General features: G+C 37.8%; 1 protein-coding gene across 1 annotated transcript; it reads left to right on the plus strand.

Annotated features, from left to right (window-relative positions):
- The first annotated feature begins 19 nt into the window (after positions 1–19).
- On the plus strand, positions 20–17,833 carry LOC5513195 (sodium/potassium/calcium exchanger 2). The gene is made up of 7 exons (XM_032382667.2): positions 20–2,008; positions 7,664–8,881; positions 10,651–10,759; positions 11,762–12,078; positions 13,030–13,155; positions 13,721–13,977; positions 14,468–17,833. Exons 2-7 carry the CDS (start codon positions 7,991–7,993, stop codon positions 14,697–14,699), a joined length of 1,932 nt encoding a protein of 643 aa, XP_032238558.2. The 5' UTR covers positions 20–2,008; positions 7,664–7,990; the 3' UTR covers positions 14,700–17,833.
- Positions 17,834–18,895: the final 1,062 nt, after the last annotated feature.

Consider the following 18,895-nt stretch of genomic DNA (forward strand, 5'->3'; position numbering starts at 1 on the left):
AATGTAATTCAGCAAATTTAAGAGGCTAAACTGCAATTTAGAAGGAATATTCCTCCGGTATCTCGAAGCCTTTAGACGCTTTAGATATCGAATCGAATTAATTAATTCTTAAAGTATCTGCAATGAAGATTCAAGCTGAATTGTGCGACAAAATTCGAAGAGTAATCGAAGAGAAATATCCGAACTTTTCAGCATGGACTGTTTTCAAAAATGGAACTGCCGTGTTAGTAAACGATGCAACGACCAAGGAAGCTGTTATTGAGAAAGCAACAGATAAAATGCGAGTGTTTGGGCCGGTCTATCCTGGAAGTTCCGCGGGCGATTTCTCTGTAGAAACGACGCAAGAGGGATATATTGTCTTGGGACATTGCCCGGAAATGTTTACGTATATGGCTAACGAAATGGATTCAGAACAAGGTGAGATGATTATTGGGTTGATTGGACGGTCAAGAAGAGATGCTGATGGCAAAAACCCTCAAATTATTCATGTGGAATTAAGAAGCACAGTCCAATGAAGGCCAAGGAGATTTTCAAAACAATTCCACTCCCAATAATGGCAGTGTAGACTAAGCACAAAAGCGAATACTATAGGATCGATTGAATAATGCCAAAGGTATCGATAATGTGGACACTGCAATGATTTAAAAAACTTTATATCGAAATCGGCACCTATTGCTTATACTTTAAAAATAGATAGACAGATCATTTTATTAGCCGTTTATACAGATTTGTACATCACTAATTACAAAAACTATGATGTTGTACCGGTCACTAGACTTCTCTGCTTTTAAAGCAATCATGGATGAATTTGGCCTCCTATTTGTCTAGGTTGCTCAACCAATTGCTGCCTCTGCAAATCACGACCCCCACCCCCCCCACCCCCACCCCGAACCCACACACACCCCAGCGAGAGTGCAAGAGTGCGTGAAGCAATTGTCGTTGATTTGGGCAGACTTTATATAAAGCACGGCGCCTACCTATTGCTGCCCTAAAGTTACTCGCTGATAAATAAAAAATGAGGACAAAAAACGGCTGAGAGACGATCAAGATACCAGACGATATCGACCATCACTTTATAGCAAAAATAACTACCTTCTGTTTTGGTTTGACATCTGACATGTAATAAACTCCTAAGTTAGAATTATAACTTGTGTATGCAATATATATATATATCTACTTAGTACTCAATACACCAAAAACTGGTATTCGACTCTGCCAATTTTTTGTCTTTAATAACACTTCTTCAGGGCAGACTCAGAAGACTTCTTCAGGGCAGACTCTAGTCTTATTAAGGACGAAAATTTGGCAGAGTCGAATACCAGTTTTTTGGTGCATTTATTCTTCTGGTTTATGATCACGACTTTTTGGTGCAGCTATTTTCACATTATATGACAAATATTTTCGGGTACCATGTTAGGTCTCCAGGCGACAGAGAGGTAAAGTACACATTAATAACGTAATCTCCTTGAACTCGCCGTGCTAATGAGTTACAATACGTCCCCACCCCACCCCAGCCGTTATCATAATATGTACCCATACCGCTGAATTATTGTAAATAAATTACGCCATTATAAGAGAAACGGAGCGACATTCTTAAAAAAAAGGACAGACAACCGTTTGCATTTTTTTGGGTGAATACATGAGAAGAAATTCGGTATTTTACGTCCTTGCAGCTGCTAGAAAATGCGTTGTTCTTTAAAACAGGTTGAGAAAATACTTGATCAATAATGCATGAAGACCTATTTGCATGTCGGCTGTTTCACAAGTCTAACTAGCCCTGTTCACTCGCCGTGCTACAGTAAGTCCTGCTTGATAGTAGTCGTTGAGCACATAACGACACGTCTCTTTTAGACTCGACAAGATAAGTGCGGATGCAATAAGAGATCTCCCTCCAGGTTCGAAGGCATAGGTTTTTAGTTGCTATGATGTTTGTTTTTTGAAAGTCGAAAAACGGGAACTTCCTGCTGACAGAAGCTTAACAACCTTGGAGAAGAAGTTTATTTTGCAGGTGAGTAGTAATTTGGCAGCAACTATCGCTGGGTCAGCGTAAATGCAACGTTCATAAGAAGGTGTTATTTTTTTTGCTGGACTGCCGTATGATTTATTCACATCTGCGAATAAATCATAAACTTTAAGGACTTGTTATTTCTCCAACAAAAACAAATCAACTTAGATGACAGCTTCAAATGTTGTACTTCATTTCTCCTTACTTGTGATTCTTTAATTTTATTGCCGGAACTATAATTTGAGAAAAAAAGTTTGTATAAGAAATTGCAATATTTTCTGTTTTTACTTTATGCAACACAATATTATATTTTTGATAAATGTGAAATTGTCAGAAAAGAAACAAAAAAAACAAATGAGAAAAAAAAGTATGCGACGTTTTTGTAGTCTTGTTTTTAAAGATTTAAGCCGAGGCCGAATTACTGTTTATTAAGAAAAAGACAACCCGCAGAGGAAATTCCCTTCGCCTAAGACAAATATCCATTCTACGAAACTCCTACCCCTAATTAGTGCTAGAACAATCTTTTTAAGACCTAATATTAACAATATGGTGTTAATATTGACTTCTTTCTCGTCAAATAGTAAAGTTCCAAAATCTTCAAATCATTTTGTAAAAATTACAAAATTGTTAATTAAAATCGCCTTATGTGCTTAATAAATTTAGGCCTTGTATTAAAGGCAAATCGTTGTTAATGAAACTTTCGAAAATGAAAAAGTAATTCAAATAACACTGTATTAGTTCTTTAATTATTAATACTGCAATTTCAAAAATAGAAGCAATGTTCTACTTTAGCTGTTCAAATTTTTGTTGCTATACATTTTTACCAGGGCCTCTTATATCATTATTCAATCTAAGAAAGAAAGAAAGAAAGAAAGAAAGAAAGAAAGAAAGAAAGAAAGAAAGAAAGAAAGAAAGAAAGAAAGAAAGAAAGAAAGAAAGAAAGAAAGAAAGAAAGAAAGAAAGAAAGAAAGAAAGAAAGAAAGAAAGAAAGAAAGAAAGAAAGAAAGAAAGAAAGAAAGAAAGAAACGCAACGGACAAGGGAATTCTGCCTCCTATAAGCTGGGGTTGGATGCGTACTATTAGCGAAACGTTATCTAAACTCCTTTCTTCTGTTTGGAAAGCTCAGCCTGATTCGATGCGTATTTTAGCAAGAAAAGCGGCAAAAGAAAGTATGCCCATCAAAAATTTGTGGAACACCATAAAGAAGGCCAATTAGGCCGCAATTTTACACCCCCGCGTAAATAACGAGTCACAACAGATATTTTCCGTCACATATCGTTACTCAATGAGGTATCAGACGAGAATATTGTGGACGGTCATGTTGAGGTTTTGTTACAAATAGACCGTTGTATTCACAGGTGAAAACAATAACAATTAAGTGGCTGATTGACTTTCGTTAATGCCTTGCAGACGAGCGAGCCTGTATGGGATTGGTGCTACATGATATAAACCTAGGAGGGGGGGGGAGGGGGGGACTGGCCAACCAATTCAATTTTGCCAGCAATGCTCGCATTCTTTCACTGGGGGCATGCTCCCCCCCCCCCCCCTGAAAAAAATATTTAAACAAATTATAAGGAGAAAACCAGTAGCGGCGTTGCTGTGCCCCCTCGATATTTTCTTTAAGTTTCTATATCATGCCCCCCCACCCCTCAATATTTCAAGGCCTGCTATTGCCCTATGTAATTGATATCCCACCAATCACCATTTTAGACTAACACCTAACGATGGCCAATTGCTTCGGATTACTTGGCCATTTTTCCACATTCAGACATTCGCTCGTGCGAAACAATAGCTGTGTGTTATGCTCTCTATTTACTGGCTAACGACGTTAGCTGTTACTGCGGTTTTCAACTTGCGATATGTTTTCGATAATTCCAACTCTAAACTGCTTTATGGCTTCCGTCATTCAAACATAAGAAATTGCATATTGTATGCATGTTTATACTGCTACCATTATATTTGTCTATACACTCTTTTTTTAAAGGAACGTCTACAAGCCCGTAGCCAGGATTTTGAGCGGGGGGTTCGTTTAACCATAAAGCGGACCATTTTCTCCTGGGTAGCTCGTCCTACCTCGCAGTGGTACTTAGTTTTTCTTCATTAGGGCGGACCTTCCAGTCGAGTGGGGGGGGGGGGGGTCCATGGCTATGGGCCTGATGTAGTTTTCAGTTGAGGCTGGGCCGTTCTTGTTTTCGGGGCATTTTAAGGCTGAATATGTTCTTAACAATGTTCTTAATTTTAGTGTATGTAAGAATATATTACCCAATGAATTATTAGGAAGAGAATTACACTAACGATTAATAGCAATAACCAATATATGGTTGTTACTATGAGCACAATTTGATTCTGCATTTTAGAACGCATCAGGACTAAAAAAGAAAATGTTTTCTGCTATCTGAGCCTCGGCATATATGTTTTTACCATGTTCTAAAATTTGGTGAAATTACCCTGAAATTGAAGAACATCTTTAAGAACATTTTCAGTGCTTCAAAAATAAAATCCGCCCAGTCTCAACTGGAAATTAGACGTTCTTAAAAAAGAGTGTCTTCAGAGACCTAAATTACGTATTCAAACTAAATAAAAAACACACAAATTGACCATTTCGTGTTTTTGTTATTACATGTGGGTCAACTAGTAAGCTATTTGTGATGCAGCCTTAGAAATGACTGTTCTCATTTCCGTCAGATCAACATTGTTTGAAATACATTTCTTTTCTGTGTCGGAAAAGAGTCTCGACAAAGACCAAAACATTTTTTATTACCTTTTTTATTTTTATTTTGTGTGTTTGTGTGTGTGACGTTCTTGGTATCTGCATTTATGTTTTGCTAAAACAAACTGCTGTTCATCTAACTAGTTTATATTGTTTTATTACAGTTCTCTCTAAATTTTATTGTTTTTATTGCAGTTCTCTTTAATTTATATTGTTTTTATTTTAGTAGTAAATTATTTCACAGGTTTTTGAAAATAAAACCACTTATAAACATATATTTTTTTATAATCTTCTCGCTGATTTATTTAGTTTTAATGCTCCTCTTCTCATTATTTCCCTTTTGTCTCATTATTATTTTTTTATTGCGCACTTAGACAAGGATTGTTGCCTATTTATCTCTAAATAGTTCATTTATTATCCTAAAAATAGGGGGGGGGGGGCGTGAGGATTTTTATAAAAGAAAGGGATAAAATTAGTTGACCCCCTTTAGAAGTAACAAAATTTTTCATGCCCCCCCTCTTACGCTTCCCCCAATATTTTCGGTGCCCCCCCTCCCGAAAACCAAAGAAAAAAAGGAGCAAAGAAAGGAATGGCAATGTCGCGAGCAAGAGATTAGCTGCAAGCTTTGACAGAAAGTGGAGGGAAGGAATTGGATGAACACATTAATTCAGAAAAAGGGAAGGCACTCAATTTCTCAAAGATGCGACTAACTTAAGGTTGAAACCTGATAATGGTTGATGCTATAGATGACGAAGCAAAAAGGCTTTTCGATCTTCTCCTTGCAAGAAAAACGCAGCACGAGAAAAGAGGAAAGAAAGAGAGCGAGGAAGACGGCGAATCAGATGTGAGCAAGGATTTTGATGACGGAGAATGAGCGCGAAAAAGCAATTAAACATTTTGTTTATATTTTAGATATTGAACATAAGCACTTTATAATATTATATAGCGGAAACCATAAAAAGATGCATTTAGGGTGTATACAGGTTTGCATTGCATAGATAAAATGTGGTTTAATACGCATGATACGTATTTATGACTGAAGTCTGATTTGACACTTTGTCAAATTATATAGTAGAGACAACGCTCAAAGGAATCAGCGACACCCCTTTTAAAATCCAAACACTTTCGAGGCCCCCCCTTTGGACCTCGGAAATTTCTTGAGCCCTCCCCCCCCCACCCCACCCCCCCCCCCCCCCCTCGGGATAATAAATGAACTTTCCCTAAAGTTGGAACTTGGATTTATTGGACTATCAATCCGGTAAATGTTCCTATGTTCTAATCCGGGCAACCGTACCTACCACAATCCCATGTAAGTCCCCTCTCCTTCGCTGGTGACGACTGGGGACAATGACGGCTCGCAGGAAAAGACCCCCGAGCCTACAACGCCATGTCCGGATCCCTTTCAAGCATGCATGGATAATATATAGAATATATAGTATAGTTAATGGAATTCTCCGAGTTTACGTGTTATCAGACAATCAGAATTAGACTTTGAAATGTACTCCGTCTGGAAATCCGCGCACCTTTCAGCTAATCAATAGTTCTCACCCTTCAACGATCGCTGACCAATTATCATAAAAGCACTACCATTAATTTAAAAGGCCCTTCCGAAAAGGACTTTCCCATTTGCTTCTCGCCCCCGTAGATGCCTTTTTGGCCTTATGTAGTCCTCAAAAATTCAGCTGCGCTCTGTTAGTAACACAACAATGAATGCGAAACTCGCGCAAACACCATGTATTCTACTTGTAATACGGCTTATTACCACAGGACACACGCAAAAAACAGCATGATATATAGTCGATTCGGTTTTATCCCTTTTAACTGAATGACAAATCTTTTTGCTCTCTAACTTTTTTGAAATACGAAGAAGCGCGCTTAAAATTTGATTACTGGCTCTCTCAGCACAGAAATGAAATCATTTTTCAATTTTCTTAGTTGTTAATTCTCAATTTCTATTTTTAGTAACCCTTTTTATTTCCATTAGGTAGAGGATATGTGTAATTATTTTTCTATAAAACAATGCATCTCCGCGTCTAGACTATGCTAGATTGTTTTGCCGTGAGTGAAAAGAGTTTTGACACCGCACGTCGCTTCATTGTCAAAATCCACAGGGAATTTCGTTAACAATTAATCTAGCGAGAATTAAAGATCTAATGCATGTTAGAAAAGACTTACTGAAAGGCTTCAGATATGAGAAAATCTTATATCTTTTAAATTATTTTGGGAAATCTAGTTAAAAGTCAAGGAGGTTATCGAGTTGTTTTGGTCAAAGCGAAAAAAATTATATACATGGTAATTATAAGTATAACATCATTTGATTATATATTTCTAGCCATTAAAGACCTGACTAATTTTGCTTTATTCTGGATGTTTTTTTGCGAAACAAAAAACTCATAACGACTATCATTAATACGCCCCCTCCCCCCCCCAAACACACACATTTCTGAGAATTTTTTGCCCTGATTATATATTTTAATTGGAACTATCAATTGTAATATTCAATTTTCTTGTAAAAGTTTTTCCTCTGTTTTGTTAAGCCAAGAAAATACTAATGTAAACAGATTTTGTTGGGATTCTGTTTCGAAGAGCCAAGAAATCACTAATACAAAAAGATTTAATCTTGAGATTTTGTTTCGAACACCCACTAATTTTATCGGTCTTTTCCTTTTGCCCAAGGGATTATGGGTATAATTCAAAATTTAAACCAGCTGAGAACTAGTATTTTTTTTTCACATTTGCGATATTAATATAAAAATTTTAAAAGATAATCTTTGTGCGCGATTGTGCGATCGTGATGCATGCTGGTACTGTGTATACAACGAGTTGCTAAGATCACTGTTTCATGGTGAAATTGGAATGAATTGGCTGTAAACCCCTGTCAAAATGTGGTACACAGTCTTGTCGTCCAAGATCCACATTTGTATTTATTCTTGCTCTTATCTTCACAGATAGAAACCCTCCAAGGCAGCCGAGTTCACAATCAGAGGCCTCGTTGTGTCTTCCAAGACCGGTGTTCTGGGTCATCGAAATTCACGCGGTAAAAAAGAAAATATTATCCGGATATGACAACTTTAAGCTGCAGTATTCCACCATAAAGACATCTTCATTATACCAGGGACGAATACGGCAACGAAAGCTTAGAGAGCATGGCAAATCATCGCAACTCAAATCGAGATTTCTTCCTTTGCCGTAATTGCCGGAACCGGATTATTTTACGAGAATATCCATAATTGTGCGCTCGGGCAGTTTGCTACAAGCAAGTCGCCTGGTTTACTATGTACAAAAACCATGATAGACGACGACTATGCCCTTGGAAAGTATTCCGGTTTTATCGGCGCCAAGTCAAGACTAGGTTGTTGTGTAGCGTTTTGATGTGTTTGTGTACATTGTTGTCATGCGGGGTGCTGATTCTTACGGTGAATCTATCTTCTAATGGGAGACATTCTCACCCTCAAAGACCTTTACTGGAAAATAGCTATCGCTTTCAGGGCATTTATCATCACCGAACACTTCTTAACGCATCGGACACGACGTCCGAACGCTCGGCTGAATATCCCGAAGATGAATTTACATTGGAGCAAAAACAACAGGGTGCTGTAATTTGCCATATTATAGGCATGTGTTACATGTTTCTAGCTTTGGCGATTGCTTGCGATGAATTTTTCGTACCATCTCTGACGGTAATCATCGAAAAATTGGAGTTAAAAGAAGATGTTGCAGGGGCAACGTTCATGGCGGCCGGGGGCAGTGCACCCGAACTCTTTACATCATTTATCGGTACCTTTATTGACCCCAAATCGAATGTCGGGATCGGAACGATTGTTGGTTCGGCTGTGTTCAACGTTCTATTTGTTATTGGAATGTGTGCGATGTTTTCTAAAGGAGTTCTCGAGCTAACATGGTGGCCATTATTTAGAGACTGTATTTTCTACAGCCTGGCATTAATAATCCTCATCATTTTTTTTCTTTCTGGAGATGTAATAGTTTGGTGGGAATCATTAGTTTTGTTGTTATGCTACTTCGCCTATGTTATTTTCATGAAATACAATCATAACGTTGAGCGTCGGATCAAAGGACTTTTTGGATCAAATAAAGTGAGCTCGATGGATATGAGCAGCGCTGAAGCCATAAATCCCGGTGTAAACAGAACGGACTTATATCTAGAGGTAAGATTTATTAACGCGCATATAATTATTTTCCTTCACAACGAAAACCATTTTGTGGCTCATACAGAAGCCCTGGAACCCATATTAATGTTTGAGTGGCGCGTGCCAGTAATAACATTATGAAATTAACGTTTTTTCGACAGTAATTTTTTAAATGTGTTTTCTAAAATTGAAATTTTTAAATGTTGTTTAGCTAATTGTAAGTAATGAGTTTTCAAAAAGTTTTTGCTTCGGGATGTATTTTTTTACAATGATGAAAATATTTGGATTTTGAAAAGAAAAGACGGAAGTAGCTTGCTTCTAACTTCTTGTGTGGCAACATTTCCCCGTAAGTATTTAACGTCAACAGATGTAAGATTAGAGCCCAGAAAAAGCTCTTCCAGCTAGCTTATTGAGATTAGATATATTTGTTTTATATCGATTTCGTTGGATAGTTTTCTACTGTTATATAACTAGTACTTCACGAAATATGTAAAAAAAAAAAAAAAAAAAATGTTATTTCAAATTAAATTAGGGGGAAAGCGGGCATGGAAATCAGAAGTAAACATTTTCGGTCAGTGAGCATTATTATCGTATGACTACAAATTTGAATAAATTACATATCTAGGTAAAATATTATAAGCAAACTCTACCTTCTAACCTGAGAATTTCAGATAAAACATTGATATTCATGAATATGGAAGAATTAACTAGAGTATTATAAGGTGCTGAAAAATATTCAGATGATATTCCAATTTAGGATAATTTCAGACACTTATTGTAAACATATCATGTTTTTCTGATTTTTTCCTCATTCTATTATTAAGGTTTTCATCCCTGCTATGACCACTATGAAACAGATGTTTTTTGTTTCTCCATGTGTTTTATCTGGGATGAAATTATTAGTTTGTAGAGGTCCAATAGCTAGAGTGTGTTTTGTTGAGGGGGTATTGCTCACAAAGCTTTTGTACATACAAATGGGCTGGTATATGCAAATCCCCTTTACTCAAGTAAACAAAACAGTTTATAAATATAAGGCTGTTTCATATTTCTTTGTAACTAAACCTTTTAGATAGCTGCTCATAATACTCTAGGCAGCTGTAAGTAACAATGGAGAAAAACACCCAGAACATATATATAACACATTTAAATTCTGGGGAATTAATGTGTTTTTTATGGGATTATAGCTTTGGAAATGTAAAAGGCAAACCATTATATAATGAAAGTTTTTGCGTTCATGGAATTGGAGCTCTAGAATTTGACTGTGATGTATTTATAAATTTGGAAGAATATAATAGATGAAATAATATTTGCATAATATGATTGCTATTCTTATCATTTTCCCCTTCACTTTAATACGTAGCCTGCTTTTACTTCTTAAATCAAAATTCGATTTTTTTTTTATTTTTTTAAGCTTTTGAGTGGATTTTTTCTTAACCTATTTCTCAAGACACTAAAGCTGATTTAAAGTGAGGCACTTATTTCAAAATTTAGAATTCAGCTACATACAAATATAAATAATGTTATAAATTGTATCAAAGTGAAAATGAATGAAAGCTAAATCACAGAAAAGTAAGAAATAAAGTAAAAACAACTCCAACAATGAATCCAGTACATGCTTTTGTTGTTGGATGAAAAATAAACATAATAACAGGTGCTAAAAGCATTTGGTCATTCTTACCTTCTTTTAAAAGGGAGGGTAGCTTATTTCAATTCGGCACCTTAGGAGGGCACTGTAGCAGTAAAACAAGCATTTATCGTACTTATAAGACTGATCATTTGTTTTTTAGAAAGCTTTGGAGTACCTGGGCTCAGCTTCAAAACAGACCACTGAAATGCCTTGCTTCAACTTTGTGGCTCTACAGCTTGTGGTCCAAACAATAGATCCTATCGGAGATGGTAAGAATCACTTTCTGTACCTAAGAGTTGGGGCATAGCAGGAACTAGCATCTCGGCACAAGTCTAGAGGGAGGGGGGGGGATCCAGCCCAAGCCTGGTCATGTGACAAGATAAGTTTGACTCCAGTTGTTTGTAGTTAACACGGTTAATTTGGTGTGTGTATCTGGATAGAAAACGTTTCTAGATTGATATAGTGACCTATTACTAAAGCTAATGATGCCAATTTAAACTTAATTGATCCGTGGTCAGTGCATTACTAAGCTGGACCCCACCCTGTGTTTTTCTCTAGACACGCCCCTTAATAGCTAAGGGTGGTGGCCATACAGGGCTTTCCCACCCCACATTCACAGCCAATAATTGGTCTATATTCTTCTTAAAGAATAACCAAATCTTTAAAGAGAGCTAGTTTACATCTAGACAGGAGAAGTGGCCAATCCCAGATTTGACCAAATGATTTTATCCTCAAACCCTGAACATTCATGACTCCCTCTTGTCTGCATAGTAGCCACTCTTAGTTCCCTACGCAGGTGACACTAAGATTGTCTGCTAAGCAGAATATACTCTCTATGAATTTAAGAAAAAGAGGTTTGGCAACCCTAGGGATAGTAAGAGGGGGGTTATTAAGGCATTAAATTTCTGACAAGAAGTCAGAAGGTTTTAAAAAATCTTTCACACAAATTAACCAACAAATTTTTAAAATTGATATAAAAAATTGTGTGTTTTAACAATATATCAGGGCCATAGCAGGGGGTGGGGCACTGGGGGCACGTGCCCCTCCAATATTCTAAAAAGATATAAGGAAATGACCAGTAGGGGCGTGGCTGTGCCCCCCATTGTTTTCTTAATGTTTCTGTATCATGCCTCCCCCCCAAAAAAAATGTAAGGCCTGCTAGGGCTATGATAATGTTTGCCAGCAGTGTGGATAGGCCAAACAAATGTGATGTAAAATTATGTAATTAATTTAATTTTTTTAATTAATTCAAATAATTAATTTTCTTTCAGCATCTATTGCAGCTAAAGCAACCAGATTAAAACAGTTGTCTTCTGCTAAGCAACCAGCCACAGAAAGTCAAGACAGACAACTATATACATACTCAAATTATGACTTGTCTAATGGCACCCGGGACCTAGAGTCTGCGGGGTACCCTAGAGCAGTATCTTCTGTCCAAGTTTATGGCGAAGAAAACCACAATTCTCCTTCGCCGATACCTGGTGCATGTCAGGAAAAATGTAGGGCTAACGAGGAGAGCATGTCAAAACGCAGCAGGGAGTCTAAAGTTGAGCTGTGCGGCGTGTCTGAAGAAACAGAAGAGGAACTTGTATGTATTGAGTCTACTGTTAGTATGTATGAGTGCAAACAAAGAGTCATATCATATGCATATAATGCCTTTTGACATCCTCTTGAAGTTAATCTTTCTATATCCTGGATGCCAGAGGCTTGCTTCTCAGGCTTCAAATAATAGGCCGAGCAGTGCATGTAGCTCATCACCTGTGCATTAAAACCTATGGGACCCAGGGAAATTTTACGTCACCCTCTACTCATTGGCACAATAGGTCAGACATTGCTAGGAGGGGGTAGGGGTTGATATCATATAGTTGTTAAATCAGGGATTTTTTTTAACGACAAAGTAATATTTGTTTACAGAAAGGGATTGCATTTTCTCATAGATAGGAAAAGGCACAGGCTATAAAGGAAGATTGATTTCTAGAAAATGCACTTAAAGGGAATAGTAGGCCTTGGTTTTAAATTCCTTTTTTCCCAAACACCAGCGAGGGCATAAAGAATTTACATTGTTTTATTCTAAGCTCCAAGGCATTAACACCGGTTTGCATATGGAATTTGTCCCTAAGGCTCACACTGTATTCTTTATGCATCCTTAGTACAGTACGTCTTCTAGCAGGCATAGTAGAACTCACTACTGAACTGCACTTTTGTGGCATTTGATTGACTGATAGGTCTGACTATGTTATCCTGGCTATATTCTTTGGGGGGGGGGGGGGGAAGGGAGGGGGTTGATGGCTTCATGTTTTTTGGGGTTTCTGGGTATTTTCACCATAATAGAAGTGTGGACTGTTAGGAACTTATTTCTAATCAAATTAGTTATTTAGATAAAAAGTTTATAGAATCCAGTTCAGGCACTTTTGCTCCCCCTACACTATGTTTTTTTGCCAATAACTCACACCCCCATTTTCCCTTTTGGGAGTGCACCTCTCCTGGCCACGCCCATTGAACCACATACTTACTGAAGTATTTTCAATATGGTTCATAGCTTGAGGAAGATGAACAGCCTATTGACCTAAGCTGGCCTGAGAGTGGAAGAGACCGTGTGTTCTATGTGATCAAGGCCCCTCTTATGTTTCTTATGTATTATACTATGGTGGACGTCAGAAGACCGGTGAGTCTGCGTCAAGTGTTATGTTAAGTTTAAAGCATTGTATGGATTCCATAAACTATTCACCAAGTGAGCCTTTATATGTAGGTCCATTGACTTACAGAACAACATCCTTGGAAACCCAGTGTCTTTTCTATTTTTCCATTTAAGTAAAACAATAAAAGACAAAAAGAACATAGTATTGTACCACAAAATACAACACAAAACACTTTCTTGTGTGAACCGGCCGCCTTTTCCAATATTGACCACTAAATCCAAAAATCACTTAGGATAATCCCACAATAAGCAAGTTGCACCATAAAGACACATTACTTTTTGGGTGGCAAACGCAGTGCTCGGGGTTTTTACGGCAGAATAACAAAGAAATAAACTTATTTAGCACTTACGAATCAGCCAGAAAGTTTCTCTGCCCGAAATGGCTATTTTCATTGAAAGGTTTTATCTTTTCGGCCCTTTTCGGCGTGATGGGCACAGCCATTTCAGGGGTTTATTTAAGGGGTGATTTCTAAGTGCAAGTCACCTATTGTTTGGCCGAATCTCTAACATCTCCTTTGTCTCTTTGTGTCAGGAGAGGCGCCACCTCTACCCTATCACTTTTCTTATGTCCATATTCTGGATTGCTTTCTTCTCCTACTTCATGGTTTGGTGGGCCACAGAGGTCGGCTACACATTTGACATCCCGACAGAGGTGATGGGACTGACATTCCTGGCTGCAGGCACCAGTGTGCCAGATCTAATCACCAGTGTCCTGGTTGCCAGGAAGGGGTTCGGGGACATGGCAGTATCAAGTTCCATTGGTAGCAATCTCTTTGACATAACTGTTGGGTAAGTTAAAATCTGTCCATTTCTTCTGTCTGTCTACTACTCTGTCTGTGGATGGTTGTTTGTCTAACTGTCTGTTCATCTGTTCTCTCCTTCCGTCTGTTGAACTTTCCTCCCACTTTCTGTCCGTCTGACTGTCCATCCATCTGTTGACCTTTCCTCCCACTTTCTGTCCGTCTGACTGTCCATCCATCTGTTGACCTTTCCTCCCACTTTCTGTGCATCTGTCCACAAATCATCAGCCCATCTGTCTGTCCATCCATCTTTCCTGTTTCCTGCTTCCCATTCCTCACCATCTCTGTCATATCTAATTTCGGTAGAGGATGATGTATCACGATGAAGATTAATTACAAAGAATCAATGTGTTTTCTCTGACTCTATTTTTACCCCCTCCTCCCCATTTCTAACTCTGGCAATCTTTGCCCAGGCTTCCCACCCCGTCCCTCCATCCCCACGTCTACCACCCCTCCCTAACTCTGTTATGTTTGCCCAGGCTACCTCTTCCCTGGCTCTGCTACAGTGCTGTCAATCTTGGGCTGGCAGTGAATGTGAGTAGCCGTGGAATTCTCTACTCCGTCATCATGCTCTTCTGCATGCTGATAGCCGTAGTCGTCTCCATCGCTGCTTCCAGATGGCGCATGTCCAAGTCCCTCGGAGCTTGCATGTTTGTTTTTTATATCATCTTCCTCGTCTTGGCCGTCCTGCTTGCCCTCGGCAAGATATGACGTCACCTAGCACACCACGATGACGTCATCAAATATATGGGAGTACATCTCAGCCAGGAGGGACTTGGTTTTGTTTACGACGTCAAAATATGAGATGTGACGTCATCAGCGAGTTAATAGGTAACTACAGGTTATGTGACGTCACAATGTATATGTCTAACCAGTCGCGTCATTTTTAATTGTAATTATTCAATTGTGGATACACGTGACCACTAAAGAGCACCCAACGAATAGAATCATAAATTTAAAACAGAATCATCATCATATCATCATCATTTTTTCGAAAGTTAGATATTAAGGACAAATATAACTATTAGAAAAATGTGCCTCATATTTTCACACAGGATGTGCACCTGAAGATTTCTCGCGAAAACCTTTTAAAAGACAAGCTGTTTTCTTTAGAGATATAGGAGACGTTTCGACCTACACAATGAAAATTCGATGCTTTGTATTCGCGAGAAAGCAAATGTTAGTAAGAACTGTTGTTTTGCCCTATTTCGGATGCTCTTACCTATTATCGGACAAGCTTGCCCTATTATCGGACATTTTATTTTTAGTTGTCGGATGCAATCTAAAGGTGTCTTCTGACTTGTTGCCCAAACCGCAATTCAGCTAACTTTCCGTGAAAGCGGATTTAGTAGAAAATTTGGTCGTTGGGTGCTCTTTTTGTACCTTGAGCAAGATGTCATTGAACACATGGCTCTCGTGTGTATCCAATGTTGTTCACTGGTCCTATGGCATATTGGGTAACCCAGCTCTCTTTTATCGTACTTTTTTACGCATGCGCAAAGGTCTCTGTGTTTAGTTGTAAATAATTTTGAATAATTATTTATTTCCTTTACTGTTGTGTATAGTTTTTAGTCATAGTCGTATTTACCATCAACAGTATAGACATGGTAATGCGATAATCACGAAATAGCATGAGATGATATCTTTTTCGATATAATTTGGCAGAATTTAACTCATATTTATTTTACCATATCTACATAAAAAGTATGGAACTTAATCATGATGATTTTTTGGATCCGTGTCTCTGATTTCACAAAAAAAAACATGGCCAATGGTAGTCTTGTGTATGTTTTTAATGAACGGTTTTATTTGTGTGATTCTTATCAGATACTTATACAAAAAATCGGTGTATAAATTATTATTATTTGACAAAAGATGATTTAACTGATCATGATTAACTGATCATGATGAATTTATTTATTAGACTAACGTGATTATTTGAGCCTACAAAATCGGTTTTATACAAAAAAAAAAATGGAATCACAGTTGTAAGCAGAACAATAAAAGCTGTAAGTTTTTGCGCACCGCGCTTTTTGCCTTAAAAGGCTCCAGGCCATCTCGGCCGTACTGCTCCGTTTGGCCGCGGCGGCCTGGCTCTCGTAGGATAAGTTGGCGTATGTCCACTGGTGCCATGTTTGACACCCTGAAGTTTATTATTCAGCAGTAAATCTGTTCCAGCGGCGTAGGCAGAATTTTTAACAGAAGGGGGACCAAAAGACCCTCTCAAAACATTTTTCCTGTATTTTAGATAAGGTCTCATACATTTTTTGCTGCTAGAAGGGGCCCCCTGTGTTCAATAGAGATGCGCGAAAAAGCATTTCTAAAAGCAATTCTATAGCTGTTGGAAATCGTCAGCGGGGGAGTTGGCCCATGCCATGCTTCCCGTTAAGCGGCAATCGCACTAGGTTACCGTAAGAATATTCGATGATTCTTAACGGAAAACGCGAATAAATATTTCAAAATTATAAAATCAGTGTGTCTTTTGAAAGTTTCTTTGAGCATGTGACTGATAATTTAGGGCGAATGGCCTGTTAAATAGCGCAGATTCTAAAAAATTATTTTGTCTTTTAACGGTTGGGGTTTCCGTCGGCCCGCCGGAAGTAAACTGGTGACAATGCTGCTTTAAGCTCAAGCTATTTATGTCCAATAAGGTAGACCGTGTCACCAGGGTAGTAGCGAGGTATTATCGGATCAACTATGTCTCTGGGATCATTTTCTCGGGATCAGGGATTATTTGCCTAAAATGTACCCGATCCCAAGTTTTCTGTGAGATCCGGGATCACGATTTCACCCAATTTAAGGATCAGTATCATTTTTTTAGCCCCGGGATCGGTATCACTTGCAAAAAATACCTTGTTACTACCCTGCGTAAAATGTGTGTTTTCTGCTAAGGCTCCTGTACAACAGAGTACAATGGCAAATATACGATCTATTCAAAGGGTTTATTTTATGAAAACTATACCAAAGTTCTTGACACAGCCCTCAATTATCAAGTATTCAATCAACTTTGTGCTTAAAAAGGGTTGTTCCATTGATCAAACGAAATCACACCTACATCCGCCATGATGCACTTTGTAGAATAAAAGTATTTTACACGGAAAAAATCGTGTTGAAAAGCTCTAAAATGAAAAGGTGTTTTATCGCTACCCTTTATAGCCACGATCAGAATCTTTTTAAAATATGATTCTTTTTTAAAAGCTTTGTTATAGCCTTATTAACTCTGCTTAGTTATTTCGATATTTCTTGACAAAATTGGTCAGACAATATTTAATGAGGACTATAACAAAGTTGTGGCTGTCAAGGGCTCTTTGAAAACAACTTGCATATCTTGATTGCATTTGCTCATTTTACAAAAGCCGTTGTTAGATTGGTTTCCATAGATCCATAGGAAAAAGTAGTGTGATAGTCCAAGTGTAGTAGAGTGAGGCTGTTGAACAAGTCTTTAGCCAAATATGCATTGTTGACTCGAAGGTATTATTTATTGTATTAAATGTAGATAGTTTATGAACAAGTAATATTTTATTAAGCACAAGAAATGCAAAGACCGACGAAACATAAATAAAATGGTAATTATTAAGACCTTACACTCTCAATGAGATAAGCTAGTATTTTCTCCTTACAGTATTGAGAATAAATCAAGTCATTAGGTGATGAGAATTTTAAATATAACATTGAACTGATTGTTTATGATATTCTCTTCACCGTATTGACAAGGGAGAACGCAATATTGTAAGGAGAATTTGTATATACTTAACAAATGGGAGTTAATTCAAAGATGCTTTCTCTGTCTTTGTGCTCGAAGTCTTTCAAAAGTCATTGAATAAATTGAACTCAGCACTCATCAATTTGTGTAATGATTTCTGGATTTTTTACCCTAAATGCAATTGTTAAAAACCGTAACATTCAACTTAGTTTATTGCTAAAGCTCAAGTTAGCTAAAGTTTTTATAGGGGCAGGGAAATGCCTACGAGACCATCTAGTTATTCTATTGTTTGTTTGTTGTTCGTCTATTCATATCGTTTTGTAGGGGCAGCTAGTGTCTAATCTGGAAAATAGTGATAATGAAATGACCCCCATCTCTTTATTAAGCCCCATCTCCAATAAAACTCCGCTTCTAGTAAAAAAACTTATATTAAACCTCTATTAAGTGACCTCTTTTACGATGAAGGTACCATATACATTGACCAATTTACCAGGACTTTGGAAGGTTGGCCGCTTTATAGAGTTACCACTTTTTTCAGCGTTTTTGTATCTCGAAAAGTATAGACAAATTGCATTCTACAAGCATCTCTTTCGGTTTCCTGCTAGCAGAGGCTTTTTACCTTTGTATTTCGCTGGGCTGGCGTTCGCGAGGGAAATAAACTTTTTTTTTCACCAGTCCAGCGAAATACAAAGGTAAAAAGGCGTCTGCTAGCAGGAAACTCTGGACCGTCTGACAAAAACATTTCCACTCCACCATAACAAACCAAAATACTCATCCAAACAGCGCGTACAATGGCTCCTGTCGTCAAGTCTCCAAGAAAAAGTGTAAGAGACGGACAGTTTAATGTCTGTTTAAGTAATCGAGCAAAAAAGAAAAGGAATATTGGTGGCAAAGATTGATGGTTGAAGAAGATAGTGTACTGAAATGTGTACTTCACCGAGAAACGACGTTTTCAATCCAAGCAAGACCAAAGGAAAAAGATGTCGGACTGCAAAAACATCTGCGAGTTGTTTCAGTAATGCTAGCGAATCGGACAGACTTTTGAAAGCCACAGTTATGAAACCAAGAGTGCAGTCATTTCAAGGGATAAAGGTCTCTTTTAACAAGAAACCACCTTTTTCAGCGAAATCCAATCCAGATAAGTGTACTCATAAAGGCGCATCTACGGTTTTTTTTTTTGTAACAGATGGTGTACTTAAACTTG

This window comes from Nematostella vectensis, chromosome 5 (genome assembly GCF_932526225.1).
Source record: "Nematostella vectensis chromosome 5, jaNemVect1.1, whole genome shotgun sequence".
NCBI classification, from domain to species: domain Eukaryota; kingdom Metazoa; phylum Cnidaria; class Anthozoa; order Actiniaria; family Edwardsiidae; genus Nematostella; species Nematostella vectensis.